The sequence below is a fragment of the Poromitra crassiceps genome (genome assembly GCF_964638095.1).
Source record: "Poromitra crassiceps genome assembly, chromosome: 1".
Lineage (NCBI taxonomy): Eukaryota > Metazoa > Chordata > Actinopteri > Beryciformes > Melamphaidae > Poromitra > Poromitra crassiceps.
This window is the reverse complement of record NC_139623.1, coordinates 53,373,488-53,393,519: the sequence shown is the minus strand read 5'-3', so window position 1 is coordinate 53,393,519 and position 20,032 is coordinate 53,373,488. Positions and strand designations below refer to the sequence as shown.

At 45.1% G+C, this 20,032-nt stretch overlaps 1 protein-coding gene across 1 annotated transcript in view; it reads left to right on the top strand.

Moving 5' to 3' along the window:
* Nucleotides 1–20,032, top strand: part of LOC310788208 (CREB-regulated transcription coactivator 2) — a 132,756-nt gene that overhangs the window by 55,722 nt on the left and 57,002 nt on the right. The window contains exons 6-10 of the mRNA XM_083649745.1: nucleotides 3,047–3,153; nucleotides 9,303–9,329; nucleotides 9,460–9,539; nucleotides 15,158–15,207; nucleotides 15,691–16,010. Coding sequence (XP_083505871.1) covers nucleotides 3,047–3,153; nucleotides 9,303–9,329; nucleotides 9,460–9,539; nucleotides 15,158–15,207; nucleotides 15,691–16,010 — 584 coding nt within the window. The remainder of the gene's footprint in view (nucleotides 1–3,046; nucleotides 3,154–9,302; nucleotides 9,330–9,459; nucleotides 9,540–15,157; nucleotides 15,208–15,690; nucleotides 16,011–20,032) is intronic.

Sequence of the window (20,032 nt, the reverse complement as noted above, 5' to 3'; positions counted from 1 at the left end):
GGTTGTTTTGTTATAATTTGAACTGTCAACATCCACACTGGAGGCGGCCATGTCTCGCCAGCGTTGTTGGTTGATGGGGAAGCGTGATTTCGAATCGCACATAGGTTAAGCACGGGTGTGTCTGACGCGGTTTGACGTATCCATGTGATTCCCCCTCCCTTCCTCAGTGTGACAGAGCTCTCCCTTGAGAGGGAGAGCTGACAAGAGGAAACGTGAAGCGAGTCATACCGGCGGCTTAAGTTATAAACAATGCGTGACAATTATACTCGAATGTTCGCGATATAGTCATTTCTACATCTCACGTGGCACAAGCCGCGATACATCGAGTATATTCGATATATCGCCCAGCCCTACATTACGCACGGACGTGCCACCCCAGGACATCAAATTCTGCTGCTAAAATTGGGTAACCAGCAGATTATTCGGTGAGGCAATCAGCTATAATTCAATGAGAAACTTTTATCACATCGCAAGGAGGGGTTATGGTAAATGAATTGAGAAAACTTTACACATTACATTGTACATTGTAGCCTACTTGCAATAGGCTATTCACCTTCACCTGCCATAACCCGGAAGGTCGTTGGCATCACAGCCGATCTGGCACAAGCCTCGGCATGAGTCGAGTTTTAATTGAGTCCACTGTAAATCCTCCAATCTTTTCTTTTGTCTCCGCCGTTTACCCGCTGCAAACACGTTTCTATTGTCCCACCCCAGTCAACAAAATAACTAGAATTGCATCAAAACTCAGATGTTTTAACAGGTATATGCTGTGATGGTGTCGTTATGAGCTAGGGATAATATATACAGTCAATAGGCCTACACCGATCCAAATTATGCATGGGGAGAAGTACAGCATGCCTCACACAAACTGTATTACATGACTGCAAGACGGGAATCTGCTTTGATTGATGTAACGCCCAGGCATCGCCAGGCCACACCTGTGAATAATTCTGGTGGTTAACACCGCCCAAATCCCGTTTGTGCCATGCATAAATGATTTGGCACGCCTCTAATCTGCGCTTGCACCCGTTGTTGTGATGAGTTATGCTTCCCCGCGAGTAATTGCATTTTTGGTCTGTTTTAACTTAAAAACAGGGAGGTCACGTCTACCTAAACAATTATATCATTTTTAAACAGTTATGTTTCTGTATAAATCATTACAAGATGCGTTTTTCTGCTGCTGGGCGGGGGTGCAAAACTCTGCATAACACCAGCGGATGGAAATCTTGCCTGCGTTAAGGCACGCGCATACAGGTTCGCAAGCGTAAATAGGGGATATCGCCTGTACGAAGATAGGGCCCTACGTCTCTCAAGGAGGCAGTTCTGTTTGTTGCCAGGTTAAAGTTTTGAACCCGATGTCTTCTTCCTCGTCCATCTTCAGAGAGCATCAGTGTAACCTTCTGAATCTTCAGCCATTCTTCCTTCCTGGCTCGTTCCATCCTCCATCTCTGTCCTCTCTTCATTCTTCAGCTCTGAATGGATACTTGTGTGTTGATTCTGTTTAGTTGACTCTTTTTGCACTAATGCCTACCCCACACTACAGGATAATTTGCAAGATTATGGCCAAGATTCCCCCCTTCCGATTTTCTCGGGGGTGCTCCCGATTTGAGGCGCGTCGGGCAGATAATCTTCCCAAATGATCCTGTAGTGTGTGGGGTTCAAAGATTCACAATCGGGAAGACTGCCTCTTCCCGATTGTGAATCGGGCATATCTAACATGTTAGATATTTACAACCCGACAGGCGATTGCATCTTGAGCAGAGAGCCAGTAGTAGCTGCGTTTCCATTACAGTTTTTCGCAAAATAATCTGGTCCGCGTCCGCCCGCAGCCCCGCACAGAAACAAAGAATGAGGAAATTGTCATCGAGGTGAAATACCCGTGCGTCTTTGAACGGGACGGAAAACTAATGCTATACTGCAAAGCATGTAGCCTACAACAAGCGCTTAGGTCTCATATGCTTCCCGCATCGGCGAGTGTCCGCACGGAAAAGTGAGTCAAATCAGCAGACGCGCCCCTCCACAAGGCACCTGTGCAGACGGTTTTCGCCTGGCCGTGCACAGTAGGCCTACACCCCGAATGGACGCGGCTGTCCGCGCAAATATTAGTTAAACAAATCCTTAAAGTGCAAATGCATTATAAAAACAAAAAATAAGATTTGTTTAGAAAACGAAATGACACAAATGTATTATTATTATTATTATTATTATTATTATCATTATTACTACTACTACACCCGGTGCGCACACTGAATAGGCATTTTAAAAGTTAACGTCGAGCCCTGCTTCCAAGGTGAATCTTCGGCATAATCTTCTAGTGTGTGGGGTTGCGTTTGAACAGACGCGATTGTGTGTGTGTCCCAAGATTGAAATGTTAAAAAATCGGCTCTCTCTGTCCTGTAGTGTGTGGGCTCTCAAGATTTTTATAATCTTCAAGGATTTGAAAATCCTGTAGTGTGGGGTAGGCATAAATGTGAGGCAATAGTCCACTTACTGTTAACACAGGGGTTATTTTCTCATTTGTTTGTTATTTGACTTGACCGCCATGAGACACTGAATATAATCTCCTCACCGAGATCAGATGCAGCTGGACGAGTTTGTACTGTAGCATTCAGATTTTTACTTCCCATTCATTTGAACAAAGCCACAAAATCAGACTGAAAACACATTGATGAACACTGATTCAAGATTCAACATTTCCTTTGATTCATTTGATTTGAACCGTTTTTATGAGACTGACCCCACCTCCCCGAAAGCTGTTTGTCTTTTCTCAAATACAATTTTGATTGGTGGAGCATCATCTCTCTCTTTCTTTCTTTTGTTCTTTCTCCCTTTCTTTCTTTCTTTCTTTCTTTCTTTCGTTCGTTCTTTCTTTCTTTCTTTCTTTCTTTCTTTCTTTCTTTCTTTCTTTCTTTCTTTCTTTCTTTTTTCTTTTTTTCTCCCTCAAACTGACAGGTGATGACATATCTAGCAGCTAATCTGGCATCCTCACTTTTTTCACTTTCTCTCCCTCTCTCTCCTAACACTGTGTGTCTCTCTCGCCCCTCAGGACCAACTCTGACTCAGCCCTCCACACCAGTGTGATGAACCCCCCTGCAGGAGACCCCTTCACCACAGGAGGGCCCACTTTCGGCCCCCAGAGTGCCAGGCACACTGGTGAGTCGCAGACCATGAAGCCCCGTTCACACTATACGCCGAAGCAACGCTCAACCTAAGCTACCATGAAGCCCCGTTCACACTATACGCCGAAGCAACGCTCAACCTAAGCTCAACCAACAAGTTTCATTTAGGCATCCTTGTTAACAGGAGAGGCCGTTCACACCGCGCACGCGTGTCACGCTGAAGCCACGCTCACGCCTTGCTCAAGCGATCGTTCAGGATTCATGCCTATTTTCCAAGCGTGACGCGTGAAGCTTGAAGCTGCCATGCATGGCGTCAATGGGAGTTGTGGGCGGGTTTCAGCTCTAGTTACGTTCGGTGTCCTGTGTGAACAAGGGCTAACCACCACCAGAGCCAGAAGAGCCTGTGCTCAGGGGACACCGGGGGAGAGAGGGGGTGGTGCCAGAGTCCCTATTCGTGGGGGCCTTCGGGCCTCGTTGAAGTGGCGCATGGCAGTTGGGATGAAGCTGTTTTTGTGACGAGAGGCTCTGGTCTTGACAGACCTCTGTCTTCTGCCAAGTGGGAGTGCCACAAAGAGTTTGTGTCCGTGCTGGGAGGGGTCGGCCATGATTTAAAAAAACACGATTAAAAAACACGATTTCAGACGGCAGCCCGTCTTTATTGTCACACGAACACACTACAACACATGCATGCGGCCACAACACACACTCATGCTGACGGTGTCCAGTGAAATATGTCCTCTGCATTTGACCCATCCAGGCTTGTCCTTTCCTCCAGGGGGCAGGCCAGGAGCAGTGGTCGCTATTTCTTTCCAGCGCCCGGGGACCTTCATTGGACCATCATTGGACCAACTTCAGATGTTGTCGTCACTGGTCGGATGACGATCTTCCGCATGTTTTAGTGGGGGTTATGTAGGGAGGAACCCCCTGGGGGGTACGGGGAGAACATGCAAACTCCACACAGAAAGGCCCTTTCGACGAGATAGCCCACCTGGGCAGTAGGCACTGAAGATAAGGGGGGGTCACAACTCCAGCGCCCACAGCGTCCCAGGTGAGAATCGAACCCAGGACCTTCGAGCTGTGAGGCGACAGCGCTTACCACTGCACCACCGTACCCCCTCACGTTCTGGCGGTGTGCTGGTCCTGAAGGGATGGCAGGTTGCATCAAATCACCTTTTCAGCACGGCGGATGATACGCTGCAGTCTGCTCATGTCCTTGAGTGGCAGCAGTGTACCAGACGGTGAAGGAGGAGGTAAGGATCGACTCAACGATGGAGGTGTAGAAGTGCACCATCGTTGCTTTTGGCACTTTGAATTTCTTCAGCTGCCGCACAAAGTACATCCTCTGCTGTGCCTTCTTGGTGAGAGCTCTGGTGTTCAGCTCCCATTTCAGATCTCGGCTAATGATGGAACCCAGGAATCACCCAGGGTGATGGGGGACGGTGGGGCTGTGTTCTTCCTGTAGTCCACAACCACCTCCACTGTCTTTTGAACATTGAGCTCCAGGTTGTTTTGACTGCACCAAGTCACCAGATGGTCGACCTCCTGCCTGTATTCAGATTTGTCTCCGTCAGCGATGAGCCCTATGAGGATGATGTCATCTGCGAAATTCAGGAGCTTGATGGACTGATGGCTGGATCATATCGAAGGCCGAGCTAAAGTCCACAAACAGGATCCTTTTTATCCCAGTTGGGGAAACTGGATGGGATGGTTATGTTTTAGTCTCAATGTCAGACCCATGAGAGTTCTTATGCTGATGCACTATGGTTACTGCCTGCTGCTGATCTCTCTCTGGGTCTGGGACAATCTTGGCCATTGGGGAGAGACTGTTTTAGATGAGGTCTAGTTGTATTGCCACAAATGGCCGCTGTATACCTGCCTGGGCAACACTTGTATTTTTCATTGGCATTTAGCTTTTTATTTTTTATTTTTTATCAATTAGCATTTTGCTCTTTTTTTTTTTTTTTTATCAATTAGCATTTAACTTTTTTTTTTTTATCAATTAGCATTTAGCTTTTTATTTATTTATTATCAATTCGCATTTAGCTCTTTTTTTTTATTAGCATTTAGCTCTTTTTTTTAAATCAATTAGCATTTAGCTTTTTTTTTAATCAATTAGCATTTAGCTTTTTTTTTTTTTTTTTTTTACCAATTAGCATTTAGCTTTTTTTTTTTATCAATTAGCATTTAGCTTGTTTTTTTTTATCAATTAGCATTTAGCTTCTTTTTTTTAATCAATTAGCATTTAGCTCTTTTTTTTTATCAATTAGCATTTAGCTCTTTTTTTTATGAATTAGCATTTAGCTTTTTTTTTTAAATCAATTAGCATTTAGCTCTTTTTTTATCAATTAGCATTTAGCTCTTTTTTTAATCAATTAGCATTTAGCTTTTTTTTTAATCAATTAGCATTTAGCTTTTTTTTTTTATCAATTAGCATTTAGCGATGTGAACTACTGTGCCAGCCTGCAGCAGAAGTGTAAAGAGTACTGACAGACCCCTACTCAAGTACAAATATTTTTACTTGAGTGAAAATTAACTCAAGTAGAATTACTAGTCCAGGAAATTAGTATTAAAGGGCCCATATTTTGCTAATATAATGTATTATTATTTTATTGTTGGCCTCCACTAGAGTAGCTTATTGCATCATTCATAGTTAAAAAAAACTCATTGTTTATCTTGTACTGGCTCTCACGACCCCCTTCAGTTCACCCTCTGTCTGAAACGCTCTGTTTTAAGGCCTAAACCTGGTCGTCCGTCACAGCCTCGCCCCGCCCTCCCCGTATGACGGCGGGTGGAGCGCCGTCCTACGGGGAGGGGCCGCCGTCGGCTGACGGGGGCTGCTCGAAAATGTGAGTCAGCGCCGACGATACGTGCGTGACGTCAGCTGCACGAGAGTTGTGACTGGCCGTTGCCTTGGCTCATCGTCGTAAAGTCGCCTTTCAAAGCATGACGTTAGATTATAACAAACTAGTTGTGTGGCTTAGCCTTCCCAAATGTTGAGGGTCGTTTTTTAGAATTTAATTCATAGAATTGGGAACGTTACATTCAATTTCATTCAGACTGCCTGCCACACAATCTCCGCCATTTTCACACGGAGCTTCCACAGGAGGAGGGAGGGTGGGAGGAGGGAGGGCGTAGTGGCGTCCTAGCATGTAGGGCTCGCTGGCGCCGCCAGACGGCGAGACGGCTCCAATTCGAGGCGGACGGACGACCATGTTTAGGCCTTTAGTCTTCTTCTGCGTCTTGCTATGGCAGCAGAGATTTTCATCCACCATTTATTTTCCCATACACATTTCGTAAAATGCGTATAATAAAAGTTTTACTGGTTCAAACCAAACGGTACAGATATATTTAGAAACAGGAGAGATCGCATAACATTTCACTGGGACCAAAACGTAAAAAAAATGCGGGTTTAAAGAAAATGTTTTTTCGATGTTGTTCTTTTAAGTTTTGGTCCGAGTGAAATGTTTTATGGTCTCTCTCGATTATAGCGTTAGCTGAACCGTTTGGTTTGAACAAGTAAATCTACTTTTATAAGCATTTTACGAAATGTCTATGGGGAAACGTGACTTGGACGTAACAAGCAAGCTAGGGCTGGCACGGATCACGGATAATCCATGACCCGTACGGATCAGCCCCCACGGTTCGGAACGCGGTTCGGAACGGCTTGCCCGGGGAGCTTCACACTAATCAACATCGTCACATTCAAGCCACAACTGAACAAAATAACAGCTAAGGGCCTGTGTCCACCTAGCGTCTTTTCATCAGCTCCAGCGTCTATTTTCAATTGTTTCCAATGGGGGAGAGCGTATGCGAGCGCACACGGACGTGTAGAGAAAGTGGGCAGCGCCCAGCGTCTATTTTCGGCGTTTTTGTGCGCCGGCTCCCAGCGCTTCCAGCTGAAAATATTTTAACTTTTCAGAAAGACGCTGGTGTCGGCTGCTCCTTTTCTGGCAACTAATCATATGGAAAAACTACGCAACAGAGACAGAACGGCTCAATTGTGGGAGCAGATCGGCTAGACACTTAATATTTCTGGTGAGTGTTGTGCTTACTGCTTTTAATAGCGTAGCCTACCTGTGTTGTTAGCTTGCTAGCTGTCAGCTATCAAGCTGAACTAACGTTAGTTTCAGACTGCTTCCTTGTATATTGTGCGCTGGGATCAGCCTTCCCCAGCGCACTCCCAGCGTTTAACGTCGGAAAAAGACGCTAGGTGGACACAGGCCCTAATGTAGCTAGTTAGCTAACTTCCCAAATGCTTGTGACTATAAGTGGGCCTCTCCTAGCAAGGCTACATGGACCAAACAAAAATGAGGACTTGGAGAAGTCAGCAAGTTGGACTAACGTTACAAGTTCTGAAAATGTGTGCCTTCGTCATTCCAGCTATTAACGCGATATCAGTTGTTCATTATGTCTATGAAAGGCAGCTGTGCTGCTAGGCTAACATATAGCAAGTGCTAATGTTACTTAGCTGGTAAGTAACGTTAGCGCTTCCTAGCAGCACATTGGTACACAACCGATGCTGGAATGAGACACATTTTCAGAACTTACCACTTAAGTCCTACATCCTGGCTCACTTCCAAGTCGTCTCCTTGTTTTTGCGGTCTGGAATCCGTTATTCCATGAGACTACTGTTGTGTTAGTGTTATGGTGCATTCCTTTGAAAGTCGGGTATCGGAAGTTCTGACGCAGTATTTCCATGTTGACTTGCATTGCATCTGTGTGGAAAAACATGCATGCCTACAAACATGGATGACTAGTAGGCTACCGCATGCTTCTATCAAGCACAAATCAACTGTGTGGGAATCGAAATGGCAACTAAAAGTTGCTTCATAACACAAAGTGTACGGTGGCGCTGTCGCCTCACAGCTAGAAGGTCCTGAGTTCGATTCTCGCCTGGGGCACTGGAGTTGTGACCCCCCCATATCTTCAGTGCCCACTGCCCAGGTGGGCTATCTCGTCGAAAGGGCCTTTCTGTGTGGAGTTTGCATGTTCTCCCCGTACTCCCCAGGGGGTTCCTCCGTACATAACCCCCCACTAAAAAGACATGCAGAAGATCGTCATCCGACCAGTGACGACAACATCTGAAGTTGGTCCCCGGGCGCTGGAAAGAAAAAGCGACCACTGCTACCCCCTGGAGGAAAGGACAAGCCTGGATGGGTCAAATGCAGAGGACAAATTTCACCGGCCACCGTCAGCATGAGTGTGTGTTGTGGCCGCATGCATGTGTTGAAGTGTTCGTGTGATAATAAAGACGGACTTGTCCGTCTGAAATCGTGAAAAGTCGTGAAAAACACTACATCAAGTGAAACATTTGTGAAAAAGTACCTTCTTACTTATCACTGTGTGTGTCTATTGGTGGATGCTGCCCGAGTTTCCGACTCGGAGTTCCGTCTTGAACGACCGTTCCATTGCACTTTTCCCTGTCGGAGGTCATTTTTTCCAAAATTCCGAGTGCAATGGAATGCATGGATAGTCCCAGACAGCCAGGTTGGAGAGAGCCTGGTGACGTGGGGTTAGGTTGGCAAGGCAACAAGAAAACTCACTGACTTTAAACGACTGGACACTGCTTACAGCTTTTAACCAGGACTTCTCTCAGGAAATACTAGATACTCAGATAAACACAAATAAAGTGAAAGGCAGATACGGCCGAGACGAGTGGAAACTAGCAGCGTTACTGTGGGCAGTGTACTGGAGCAATGTCAGAACAGGAAGGGAGGGGCGGACGGGTGAAGGCTAGGGCGCCGCGCGCCGCCGGCCCAGGCTATGCTTGGCATCACCATGGTAACAAGTCCTACCTGACGTATATGGCTCTCGCACAAATCCCGTACGATCTCGTCTACGAGACTTCATGGGGGGGGGGGGGGGGGGTCATGGGGGTAACATTCAAACACCTTCACCTATTTATTTGAAGCTTAGCCCACGTTTAATATGACCACCCAAGATTGTAACAACATAAATATGATACAATGCATAATATGGCCCCTTTAAGTAAGAGTACAAAAGTAGCCTATTTAAAAGTAAAAGTACATTTGCCTTACATTGAAAATGTTTTATAATTTAATTATTTACCATAATAATTACATTTCACACATCTGAAATAATGTGACGATGGGGATCATTACAATTGTGTGGATCGTCTACTACACACCTTAAGTAATGTACTGTGTCTGTCTGAACCTGCAGGTCAGAATGACGGCGAGGGCAGGAGAAGTGAGTTACATCATCTCACACGCACGCGCACACACACACACACACACACACACACACACACACACAATCAGTATTTGCATAAATATTATTTTAAAGGAAGAGGTGAGCATTCCACTCTTTTGTCCCTCAGTGTTTCCGTACCCGGTTCCCCCCATTGAAGAAAATGTGTTGGATGAAGGCAAGCTCCTGAAACCCTGGGACACCAAGAAGGTAAACACACAGCACTTTTATGATTGATCCTATTGGCTACCAGAAATGTAAGTGCAGAAATGTAAATAGCTTATTTTTAAGGGGTGGGGGCTCAGATAGCCCGGTGGAGACAGTGGGAGGAGCTTTTGTGTTCAGCAAATGCAGTTTTCGTTCCGGGCAAACAGTACCGCTTTTGTCCACTACACCACTACAATAAACACTAACCCTTACACAAGTGAAAGTTCCCTGTAGCTGCTTTAATATACAATAGAGTACTGCAGGAATGGACGGCACGGTGGCTCAGCGGTAAGCACTGCTGCCTCACAGCAAGAAGGTTGTGGGTTTGAACCCCGGTCCATCCCAGGGCCTTTCTGTGTGGAGTTTGCGTTTTCTCCCCGTGTTCGCGTGGGTTTCCTCCAGGTGGTGCGGTTTCCTCCCACCATCAAAGACATCTATGTTAGGGTTAATCCTCCTGTCAGTGTGTGTGAGGCACTGGCAATTCTGTTTACACGTTCTTTATTGGTTTTTATGATACAAAATGGCAGCAATTGCAGTATCTGCAGATACATTTCACATAAGCTGTTTTCACACATACAGACAGGGAAATTACCTGTAAATCAAGACTGGCTATTTCCCGGAATTTCCCTTCACACCTGAGGGATCACATGTGTAAAAACAGCAGCGAAAGTACCTGTATTTGAGGGGGGTCGGGGGGGGGGGCACTGCAGAGCGGGTGAGGAGTGACGTGTGCACTTGGATGGGGAATCGTCCTTATTTTGGGGGGCGGGGGGGGGGGGGGGGACTCCGATGGTGAAATAAGTTTGCTTGTCACACAATAAATCACACTCGTTTGACTTAAGAGGGCATGTATGTTGTATCCTTCACATTCGCGAACCAGTCTTTGAACTGAAATCTTTGAAAAAGTTGGGATCCCTGTCTGAGAGAAATAGCCTGGCTGGTTCGATGTTTATCCGTTCACCTGCGTCGCGTTGAAGCACTTTTTACAGACTGGCTTTGTTTGATGTGTCCAGGGGCTTGCCTTCGCTGTCGGCAACGTAAGCAAAATACTTCCACATTTCGCTTCGTGCATCTGCTTTCTCTACAAGCGTTGGGCGGCTTGCAAGACTCAGAACAAGCCGCTGCCATTTTCGCTGTGTCTGTCGGGCTGCTGACTGAGGAGGACTGAAGGACTGACCAGAGAGCGAGGGGAGGGGGGGAAATCGGCATGCCCACACATGAAGCAGACATACCGCTCTTATGACAAGGTTAGAAGTGGTGAAATGTCCGCGATGACGGGGGCGTGCTTATACCGGAAAACAACTTTCACACATGAAGGCATTACACCGCTTTCTGGTCATTTCCCGGGAATAAAGCGCATGTGTGAAAACGGCTAGAGAGTATAATATATCACCTTCATTAGGCACTGGCAATTCTAACTGGAGGTCACATGTGTAAAAACAGCAGCGAAAGTACCTGTATTTGAGGGGGGTCGGGGGGGGGGCACTGCAGAGCGGGTGGGGAGTGACGTGTGCACTTGGATGGGGAATCGTCCTTATTTTGGGGGGCGGGGGGGGGGGGGGGACTCCGATGGTGAAATAAGTTTGCTTGTCACACAATAAATCACACTCGTTTGACTTAAGAGGGCATGTATGTTGTATCCTTCACATTCGCGAACCAGTCTTTGAACTGAAATCTTTGAAAAAGTTGGGATCCCTGTCTGAGAGAAATAGCCTGGCTGGTTCGATGTTTATCCGTTCACCTGCGTCGCGTTGAAGCACTTTTTACAGACTGGCTTTGTTTGATGTGTCCAGGGGCTTGCCTTCGCTGTCGGCAACGTAAGCAAAATACTTCCACATTTCGCTTTGTGCATCTGCTTTCTCTACAAGCGTTGGGCGGCTTGCAAGACTCAGAACAAGCCGCTGCCATTTTCGCTGTGTCTGTCGGGCTGCTGACTGAGGAGGACTGAAGGACTGACCAGAGAGCGAGCAGAGAGGGGAGGGGGGGAAATCGGCATGCCCACACATGAAGCAGACATACCGCTCTTATGACAAGGTTAGAAGTGGTGAAATGTCCGCGATGACGGGGGCGTGCTTATACCGGAAAACAACTTTCACACATGAAGGCATTACACCGCTTTCTGGTCATTTCCCGGGAATAAAGCGCATGTGTGAAAACGGCTAGAGAGTATAATATATCACCTTCATTAGGCACTGGCAATTCTAACTGGAGGTCAGGGACAGCAGTTGAAAATTTGCCATCTAGCTAACACTGGCACATTTACAGTAACGTTCATTAATATAAATTGTCCCTCAAATAAAAAAATAAATACAATTAATTAATTAAATTACCGTAGTCCGGAAGACCTGGATGTTTTGTATGGATTTTGGTTAAATACATGAAATAAGGTATGTGATTAACACAAGTTTATGAAACAGCAAAGTTTGTGTTCAGCAAGATCATCTTCACAAATGATGACTACTTCTATGACTTTCGAAGCATACATGGATTTTCAGAAAACGCTTCGAAAGTCATACCAGTGTTCCAATCCTCATTTGTGAAGATTATCTTGCTGATCACAAACTTTGTTGTTTCATAAACGTTTGTTAACCACAGACCTTGTTTCACGCATTTAACAGAAATTCCCATGCAAAAATCCCATTGACTTTTATATGTAGGAACCGTCATTGCGTCATTCCTGCGGTACTGTATATCTCAAAAGTAGAGAGGATCCAATGTGCATCCCCCCAAAAATGGAATCGCCCTGAGCCCTCTCGCCGTACGACCTCTGCATGTTTTTCATACATAGCCCTGCGCTGCCCACTGCCGGAGCCTGACGACTACCCCATCGACTATGAATGGAGCACGGGGGGGCCAATGCGAGCAACGGATTGTATCTGAATGGACCCTTAGGGTTAGGTTACTATAGTCAGGTTCATTATGTTTTCATTTGAACTTTTATGGGAATTTTTTGGAGATGAGCAAAACTATACATTTTTGGAAAGGGTATTGTATAAGGAGTTGTGAAGATGGTGTTATAAGGAATCAGAAAATCATTGTTGTTATTTCATATTCCAGCTGTTCCTCAAAAAATAAACCGGCTGGTTTACCAGGCTAATCACCCGCTCCACGGGCTCCCAAAATCATGATTCGTGACTAACAGACAGACACCGCCCACCCACCTAGACGCCATCGTGCAACTGTGCGCCATCGGCTCATACTACATCAGAGTTGCTCGAGTGAGATCACTTATGACATCACAACTGCCTGAGTGACCACAGTTGGGCAATCAGTTGCTCGAGTGACATCACTGATGACATCACAACAATTGCTTGAGTGACATCACTGATTACATCACAATTGCTCAAGTGACATCACCGATGACATCACTGATGACATCACATTCGTGACTCACAATGCCGCCACACACACCGCCACTCACTTAGCCAATTTTAATTAAGAAGATAATATTAGTTGTGTCTCTGTAATATGATACACTGGTTGATACACTGGTTTAACTCCTTAACTCCTGGTTAAGGAGTTCACCCACAACAGCCAGATCCTTGTTAACTTTTATCGCTGTATTATTGAGAGCATTCTCACTAGTTCCTTCACTGTATGGTTTGGTAATCTTACTGTTAAGGAGCGAAAATCCTTAAATAGGGTAGTGCGCCTTGCCCGCAAGATAACTGGTGCCAACCTGCCGGCTCTAGAAGAGCTCTATAGCTCCAGACTTTTGTCCCGGGCCTCCAGTATTATCAGGGACCCTGCAGGCCGCCAGTCTTTTTGAGTTACTCCCTCTGGGTAGACGCTACCGCTCCATCAAATGCTCCGCTCCATCAAATGCTCCACCACTCGCTTTGCGAGAAGCTTTTACCCGAGTGCTGTGCGTAGTTTGAACGATCACAAATCTAAACGGTAGATCTCTGTTTTGTCTAGACCACCTAGACACCTAGACCTCTCTTTTTTTCTGTTATTTTCTTTTGTATAAGATGTCTTATACTGGTTTCTCATGCAATTGATCCTTGCTTAGGCACTTTACTACTGTGCACTTTATGTGTGATTGTGCACTTTGTTCCTGCACTTTAATAAGTGAGCTGGATGACTCGGGCCTTTATCCACAGATGTACCCGTCTCATTTTATTTTATTGTTTTATTCTCTTATTTTATCTTATTTACTTTTTAAACCTTTTTATTGTCTGTCTTTTTATATGCTATTTTATGTTGTCATGACTTGTCATATATGTGTCTATGTTTTAAGCTCTTGCACCCCAATTCCAATGTAGTTTCGACTGCAAATGGTAAATAAACTGACTCTGACTCTTGAATAAAGTAAACCGTTTAATTTGCAGAGGCCAGTACATGCCATATCTAATCATATTTATATTAGTAATTTATCTCTGGGGGAATTTCCACCAATACGAGGCTTCATTACTAGTTTAGACAAAGCAGTGATGTGAAGTCTGACTCAGTGCCTGAACGATGACGATTCCCACGCCGTGATGCCCAAAAGTGATGATGATGATTATGATGATGTATAGAGACTGTCTAATGAAAAAGGTTGCTTGATCATGATCATACTGTGGTCTAAATGTGCATGTCATGATGTTTAAGATAGTTACAGAGACATCCAAACTTCACATTTGCTAAGTTTTAAACTCTGTTAAAAAATATGTTAACTCCTCAATAAAAATAACTGAGTTAGTATCTGACCGACTGACTGCCTGTGGTGTGCAGTTTTTTTTAAGCATCCAGAGACTTACGCACATCCACTAGTTGGTGCTGAGCTCAACTGTACCAAACAGAAAAGTAAACGAAAAAAAGGGCTCGCAACACAAATTTAAATAGCTCCCGTGGACAACATTTATTTCGACAAACAGTTTCGGCCTGGTTCGGGCCTTCTTGACACTGACGAAGGCCCGAACCAGGCCGAAACTGTTTGTCGAAATAAATGTTGTCCACGGGAGCTATTTAAATTTGTGTTGCGTGCAGTTTTTTTTACCCATATGGTGGAGTATGTACAGTATTTCAATGGGATGATATAAAAAAAAAAACATGTTTTTTGAGGAACATGGAAGGAATATAAAATGATAACTTTTAAATATAAAGATATTGCAAGAAAACAACCACACCGGGTCATTTTTGACCAACTCATGCATCGAAGGGTTAATCTTATAAAGTGTTGTAGCTTTGTAACTGCCACCATTGGATTCTTTGAGCCTGAAAAATCAATGTCCCAGCTTATTTAGAAGCCGAGATATTACAAAACCAAAATGTTATGGTGGCCATTTTGTAAATTCTAATATGGCCGCCACATAGACATCTGGGCAAATGGAAACATTGATTTTCTGATTCCTTATACAATACCCTTTCAAAAAATGTATAGTTTAGAGCAAATCTCAAAATAATTCCCACAAAATGACATAGTGAACCTGACTACTAGCCAGAAAGTGGCAATAGGCCCTCCCCAGTCTCCTATAATCCTTCCCTGATCACGTGACTTTGTGACTCAGCTAAAAATTGTAATTGTGGTTTATGTCCACTAGATGTCACCACAGTGTCAGTTGTGGAAAAAGTGTTGGAAATAAAGACGTAGTGAAGTGTCGAATTTGATGACCAAACCGAGCGTTTTCTGTCACCAGCTTCCACTGCTTTCGTCTCGACCCAAATCCTGTGAAGTCCCCGGCATCAAGTGAGTCTGACACCTCGGACACAAACACAGAGGCACACACACACACACACAGACACACACACACACAGACACACACACACACACACACACACACACACACACACACACACAGACACACACACACACACACACACAGACACACACACACACACACAGACACACACACACACAGACACACACACACACACACACACACACACAGGCACAAACACACAGGCACACACACAAACACACAGGCACGCACACACACACACGCACACACACACACAAACACACAGGCACGCACGCACACACAAACACACAGGCATGCACACAAACACACAGGCGCACACAGGCACACGCACAAACACACAGGCGCATACACACACACACACACACACACACACACACACAGATGTATCTTTGAAGAACCAGTATGAACGAAAACATCTCCTTTCCTCCCACTATCTTTTGATGCACCAGTCTCTCTCCTCACCCCTGCAGTATCTTCCCCTCCCCGGAGCAGCCGTCCACGCCGGCGCACTGCGTGCCCTCGGCGCTGAACACGGGCGGCTCTCTGCCAGACCTGTCCAGCCTGCACTTCCCCTCGCCGCTGCCCACGCCGCTGGACCACGACGAGCCGGGCTACCCGGGGTCCTCCTCCCTGAGCGGGGGCAGCAGCTCGGGGAACCTGTACCCAGGATCGGCCTCTCTGAGTGGGGGCAGCAGCACGGGGAACTTGGCCTCCACGCTCACACAGCTGGGCATCAACCACGCGGCCGGGCAGGGAGGCAACGGCACCTTCCACCATCATCACACACAAGGTGGGTATGGGAAGAGACGGGGGGGTGTGTCAGTGGCTACATCTACACTAAAGCAAGACACATACTCGAACGTTAGCTTCACGAGGGGGTGACAGGGGATTCCCCAGCAAAATGAGTAATTATGTGATTTCACCATGATTTCAATGAGTAGAAGTTAGCCCAAGGAGAGAATATACTTATATATATACACTTATATGTATATACTTATACATATACTTGGTCATAGCTTTCACTCTCTCCTGTTATCTCCCCATCTACATACTATACTAAACAAATTTCAGCCTGCTGACAATAAAGTTGTATCGTATCGTATACTTACAATTACGTTCATATCAGCTGTGTTGAGTCACATTTTTGAGGAGCTGAATGCTGCCTAGTGCCTACGCCGGCAGGCGTCTTGGCCGCAGCGCAGCCCTACGGCGAGGTCTTTGACGCCCGATCATAACTTTGGCTTTAATACGTCTTTGTTTTAAAATGCACAAGTATTTTAGAAGTCTTAGTCTTTCACTATGTAGGAGTATTTTTGTCACACAGAGGTATTGACATTCTTTTTGGTGATGTGGAGCACTGGCGTAAGGATCGGCGGTGCAGGCGGTGTGGTGCACTGGGGCCCAGAGTAGGGATGCATCGATTATAAATTTTGATGTACGATTATAGTCTGAGAAAAAACCACGATTATCACGGTTTCACGATTATTGTTATGGACGTATAAAAATCACATGAGCATTCTCTAAATAGAGGTTTTATTGTATTTCCCCCACAATCTTAACAGTTGCTGCCTTCCGGAATACTAATGCACGATATGGATTTTTACAGCCGATAGTATAGGCTTACGCTAACCGATAAATATTCTCCTGGCCAATAACCGATACGATAAACATACTATGTTACTTTTTTCACATTTTTGTATTTAAAAAAATAAGTTCTTAACCTGTATTTTATGCACACCTGGGATTAAAAAAAGAAGAAAGGGCAGATGTAGTGAGCAAAGATGGATGATTTAATATTCCATGGCTCTGACCTAATCAAATCTAACTGACATCACTATTGTGAACATAAAACAAACAACATTTCTGATATAATATGATTGTATTAGTAAAGTGTATCACTCAATAGTCAATAGTCAATACAAAAAATATTTTATTATTATTTTATAGAAGCGAAAGCCTATAGCTGCTTAGTCTGCAGAAAAAAACACAAAAGGCATAGTAACTTAGACTCTTATTGGCATGTTACTGGCAACTAGATGTGCCGTCTGAAATGAATTTTGCATTGGGGTCAGTTCTATTGAAGTGATGATGGGGCAGGCATGGAAAGCCTCACTATAAGCCATCATGTGTCGTTTCACTTTTTACTGGAAAATGCTCCCTCTGGATTAAAGAAAGGACACTCTGTGATGTTGACTGGTGTTTTGTTATGTAAATGTAAGCATTTGTTTTCCTTGTCTCAGTCAGATCATGACTGCCAAGCAGCTAGCTACGTTAGCTTCACGTTATTAGGCCTACATGTAACGTTAGCGGGTTGCTTTTGGAGTTGACACAAACCCTTGTTGTTTCTTTTCGTGTAAAGCATGAGGTTCTCTATGGTTTAGGCCAGCGCTGGGAGCATGAAGTGCTTTAAATGCGGGGATGTTTGGTCACAACGAGCTTGAGGAACTATGTACGCTAGGCCATGGCCAGCTAGCTAACATTAGCCACAACAGCTAACGTTAACGTCAATGACTGTATGTTAACGCTAAACAAATCCGCTGCCTCTTCCCCACGTTTGGTTTAACGTAACACCAGCTCAGACTTTCCCCTAATCTCAGAAACCTTGCGGGACATGTATTGCAACATTTATGTTGGGCTGGCATCCATGGCTAGGCTACAGACTGGCTACTACTGGGAGAGACATGGCACGGCAGCTGCCTGTGTTTGGTGCCTCCGCTAAATAGTCCGTGCGGAAACGAAGCGAGAGAGACAGGTTCCTCTCCTTCCAGCGCCGTCTGCGCCGCATGGGAGTTTAAACTGACGGACTGTTGTGAAACAAAACACTCGGTGTAGCGGAGCCTCTGCGGTTATATAACCGTGACGTTTTAAATCGCGGTTAATAGTCAAACCGGTTAACCCCTGCATCCCTAGCCCAGAGCTGTCAAGGGCCCATGAAGGGCGAGTCTCGCTTTGGGGAGACGTAACGTACTTTCGGTTTCTGCTGCAGTCCCACTCCAAATAAACTTCCATGCTGTATTATGCAGTCAGCACTTCCCCTCATGTAGCTTACTAGGCTAACAAATGCTATTAGCTTTAAGTTTAGTTTACTGGATTCAGTGGATTGGCGTCATCGTATGGGAAAATACGAACTTGTTCTCTTTCCAACGTGTCTTCAGCGGAGTCTTCTGTGAGGTTCTGGTGACATCATTGACCATATATGGAGTTGGAGCAAGAGAGGAGGAATATCCCTTCACGTAGCGTAGGCGGCCCTCTTGTTTAGCCTTCGGGGGTCCTGACGCACAATAGACTGCTAACAATCTGCCTGACAAAAAAAAGAATGAGTGAGTCCATATTTCCTATAACAATATAATTGTTAGGTAGGGCAGAGCAAAAATTGGGTGTGGGTGGGGGGGGGGGGGGGGGGGGGGGGGCGGTAGGGTGTATCGATAAAAAGAAATGTGATGTGGAAATAGCTTTAGCGAATCCGTAACCAAACTCGATTCAAAAACATGCAGTTTTAACGGAAGATGCATTCCGACCAGTGGTGGCTGGTGAGCTTGGAGACAGGGGAGGAAGCTAGTGCGGCGACCAAAGGTCGCCGCCCCTTTGGGCTTTTTTTTTTCACGTGTGCGCGCATGTGTGTGTGTGTATTTGCCATGTTTCCCATGCTGTCAAGCCTCTTAGCTTTCCACCCAGTGAGGAGCATTGCATTAGCACCCAGTGAGAGGACTACAGGACGGAACAGCACCTGGCACCTGAGGCGGTCCCAGGGAAAATATGACGTGTGCTCTGCTGCTGATACTCTCACCCACAAGCAGTTTTTGCCCAAAACGCCCAAATCTCATTTTAAATTAGCATTAGGATTAGACTGTTGTGATGTCATTATTCAGTTTTAACCATCAATAATTGTTCCTTTTCTCATTATTTCATTTCTCAGAGTAAATACTGTATATTTATTTCGAGATTTTTGTCAATTATTTGTGCTGTTATGGTTATAATTAGCCTAATTACTCACTTCTACACTATCTTAGATTGTGTTACTTATGGATGGCATGGAATTATAGTGAAAATAGATTATCCCCCCTTTTTGCTGGGGACCCCACTTTGAAAACCACTGGCTTAGGCTAGAACTGTTGCGAGAAGGTTTCAGGATTTATCTCTATGCATTAGGCTGTGATTACTATTTATATAAATCTATTTATTCACATAGATTCATGATATATTATGGTATACAGCCTACCTGTGACATCAATGTTTTGATTCATCCTATGATGTCTCACACTCAGGTGTGCTTTCACAAGACAGGTGTTGTCCATTCAATCAGCTAACCTGTCTTTATAATGGCTGTCTTGCACTGTTTGTATGATACTTGACAAAGTCTATGGCCGAAACTGTTGTCAAACAGCGTTAAATTACACTTAATTGCATCTGGAACGAGAGTGTGTCTTCATGTGCACAGTGCTGCACTACTCATTTAGTTATCAACTTTGGAGCGTTATTTACCCCCCCTTCCCGACATCCTAGGTTGACATGCTTCATCCCAATCGATTCCTTATTTCTTCTACTTTCATATGATATAAAGATCACCACTCAAGCTTTAAAATTGAGCCCGCTGTCAGCCATGGCCGTAGCTAGCTATGAGGACGGGGAGGTCCGGACCTCCCCTAATATTTCAGAGAAAAAAATAAAACAATCTTTCAAATTTATTTTGAAACGAAAGGCAGGTCAGGCAGGAAGTCATCTGACGCCGCGTCCGCGGTAACTTGATTCTGAGAGAGCAGCAGCATGGTGGTGAGTGATGACTCTCTGTCTGCCTGGCGAGATAATTGAAGG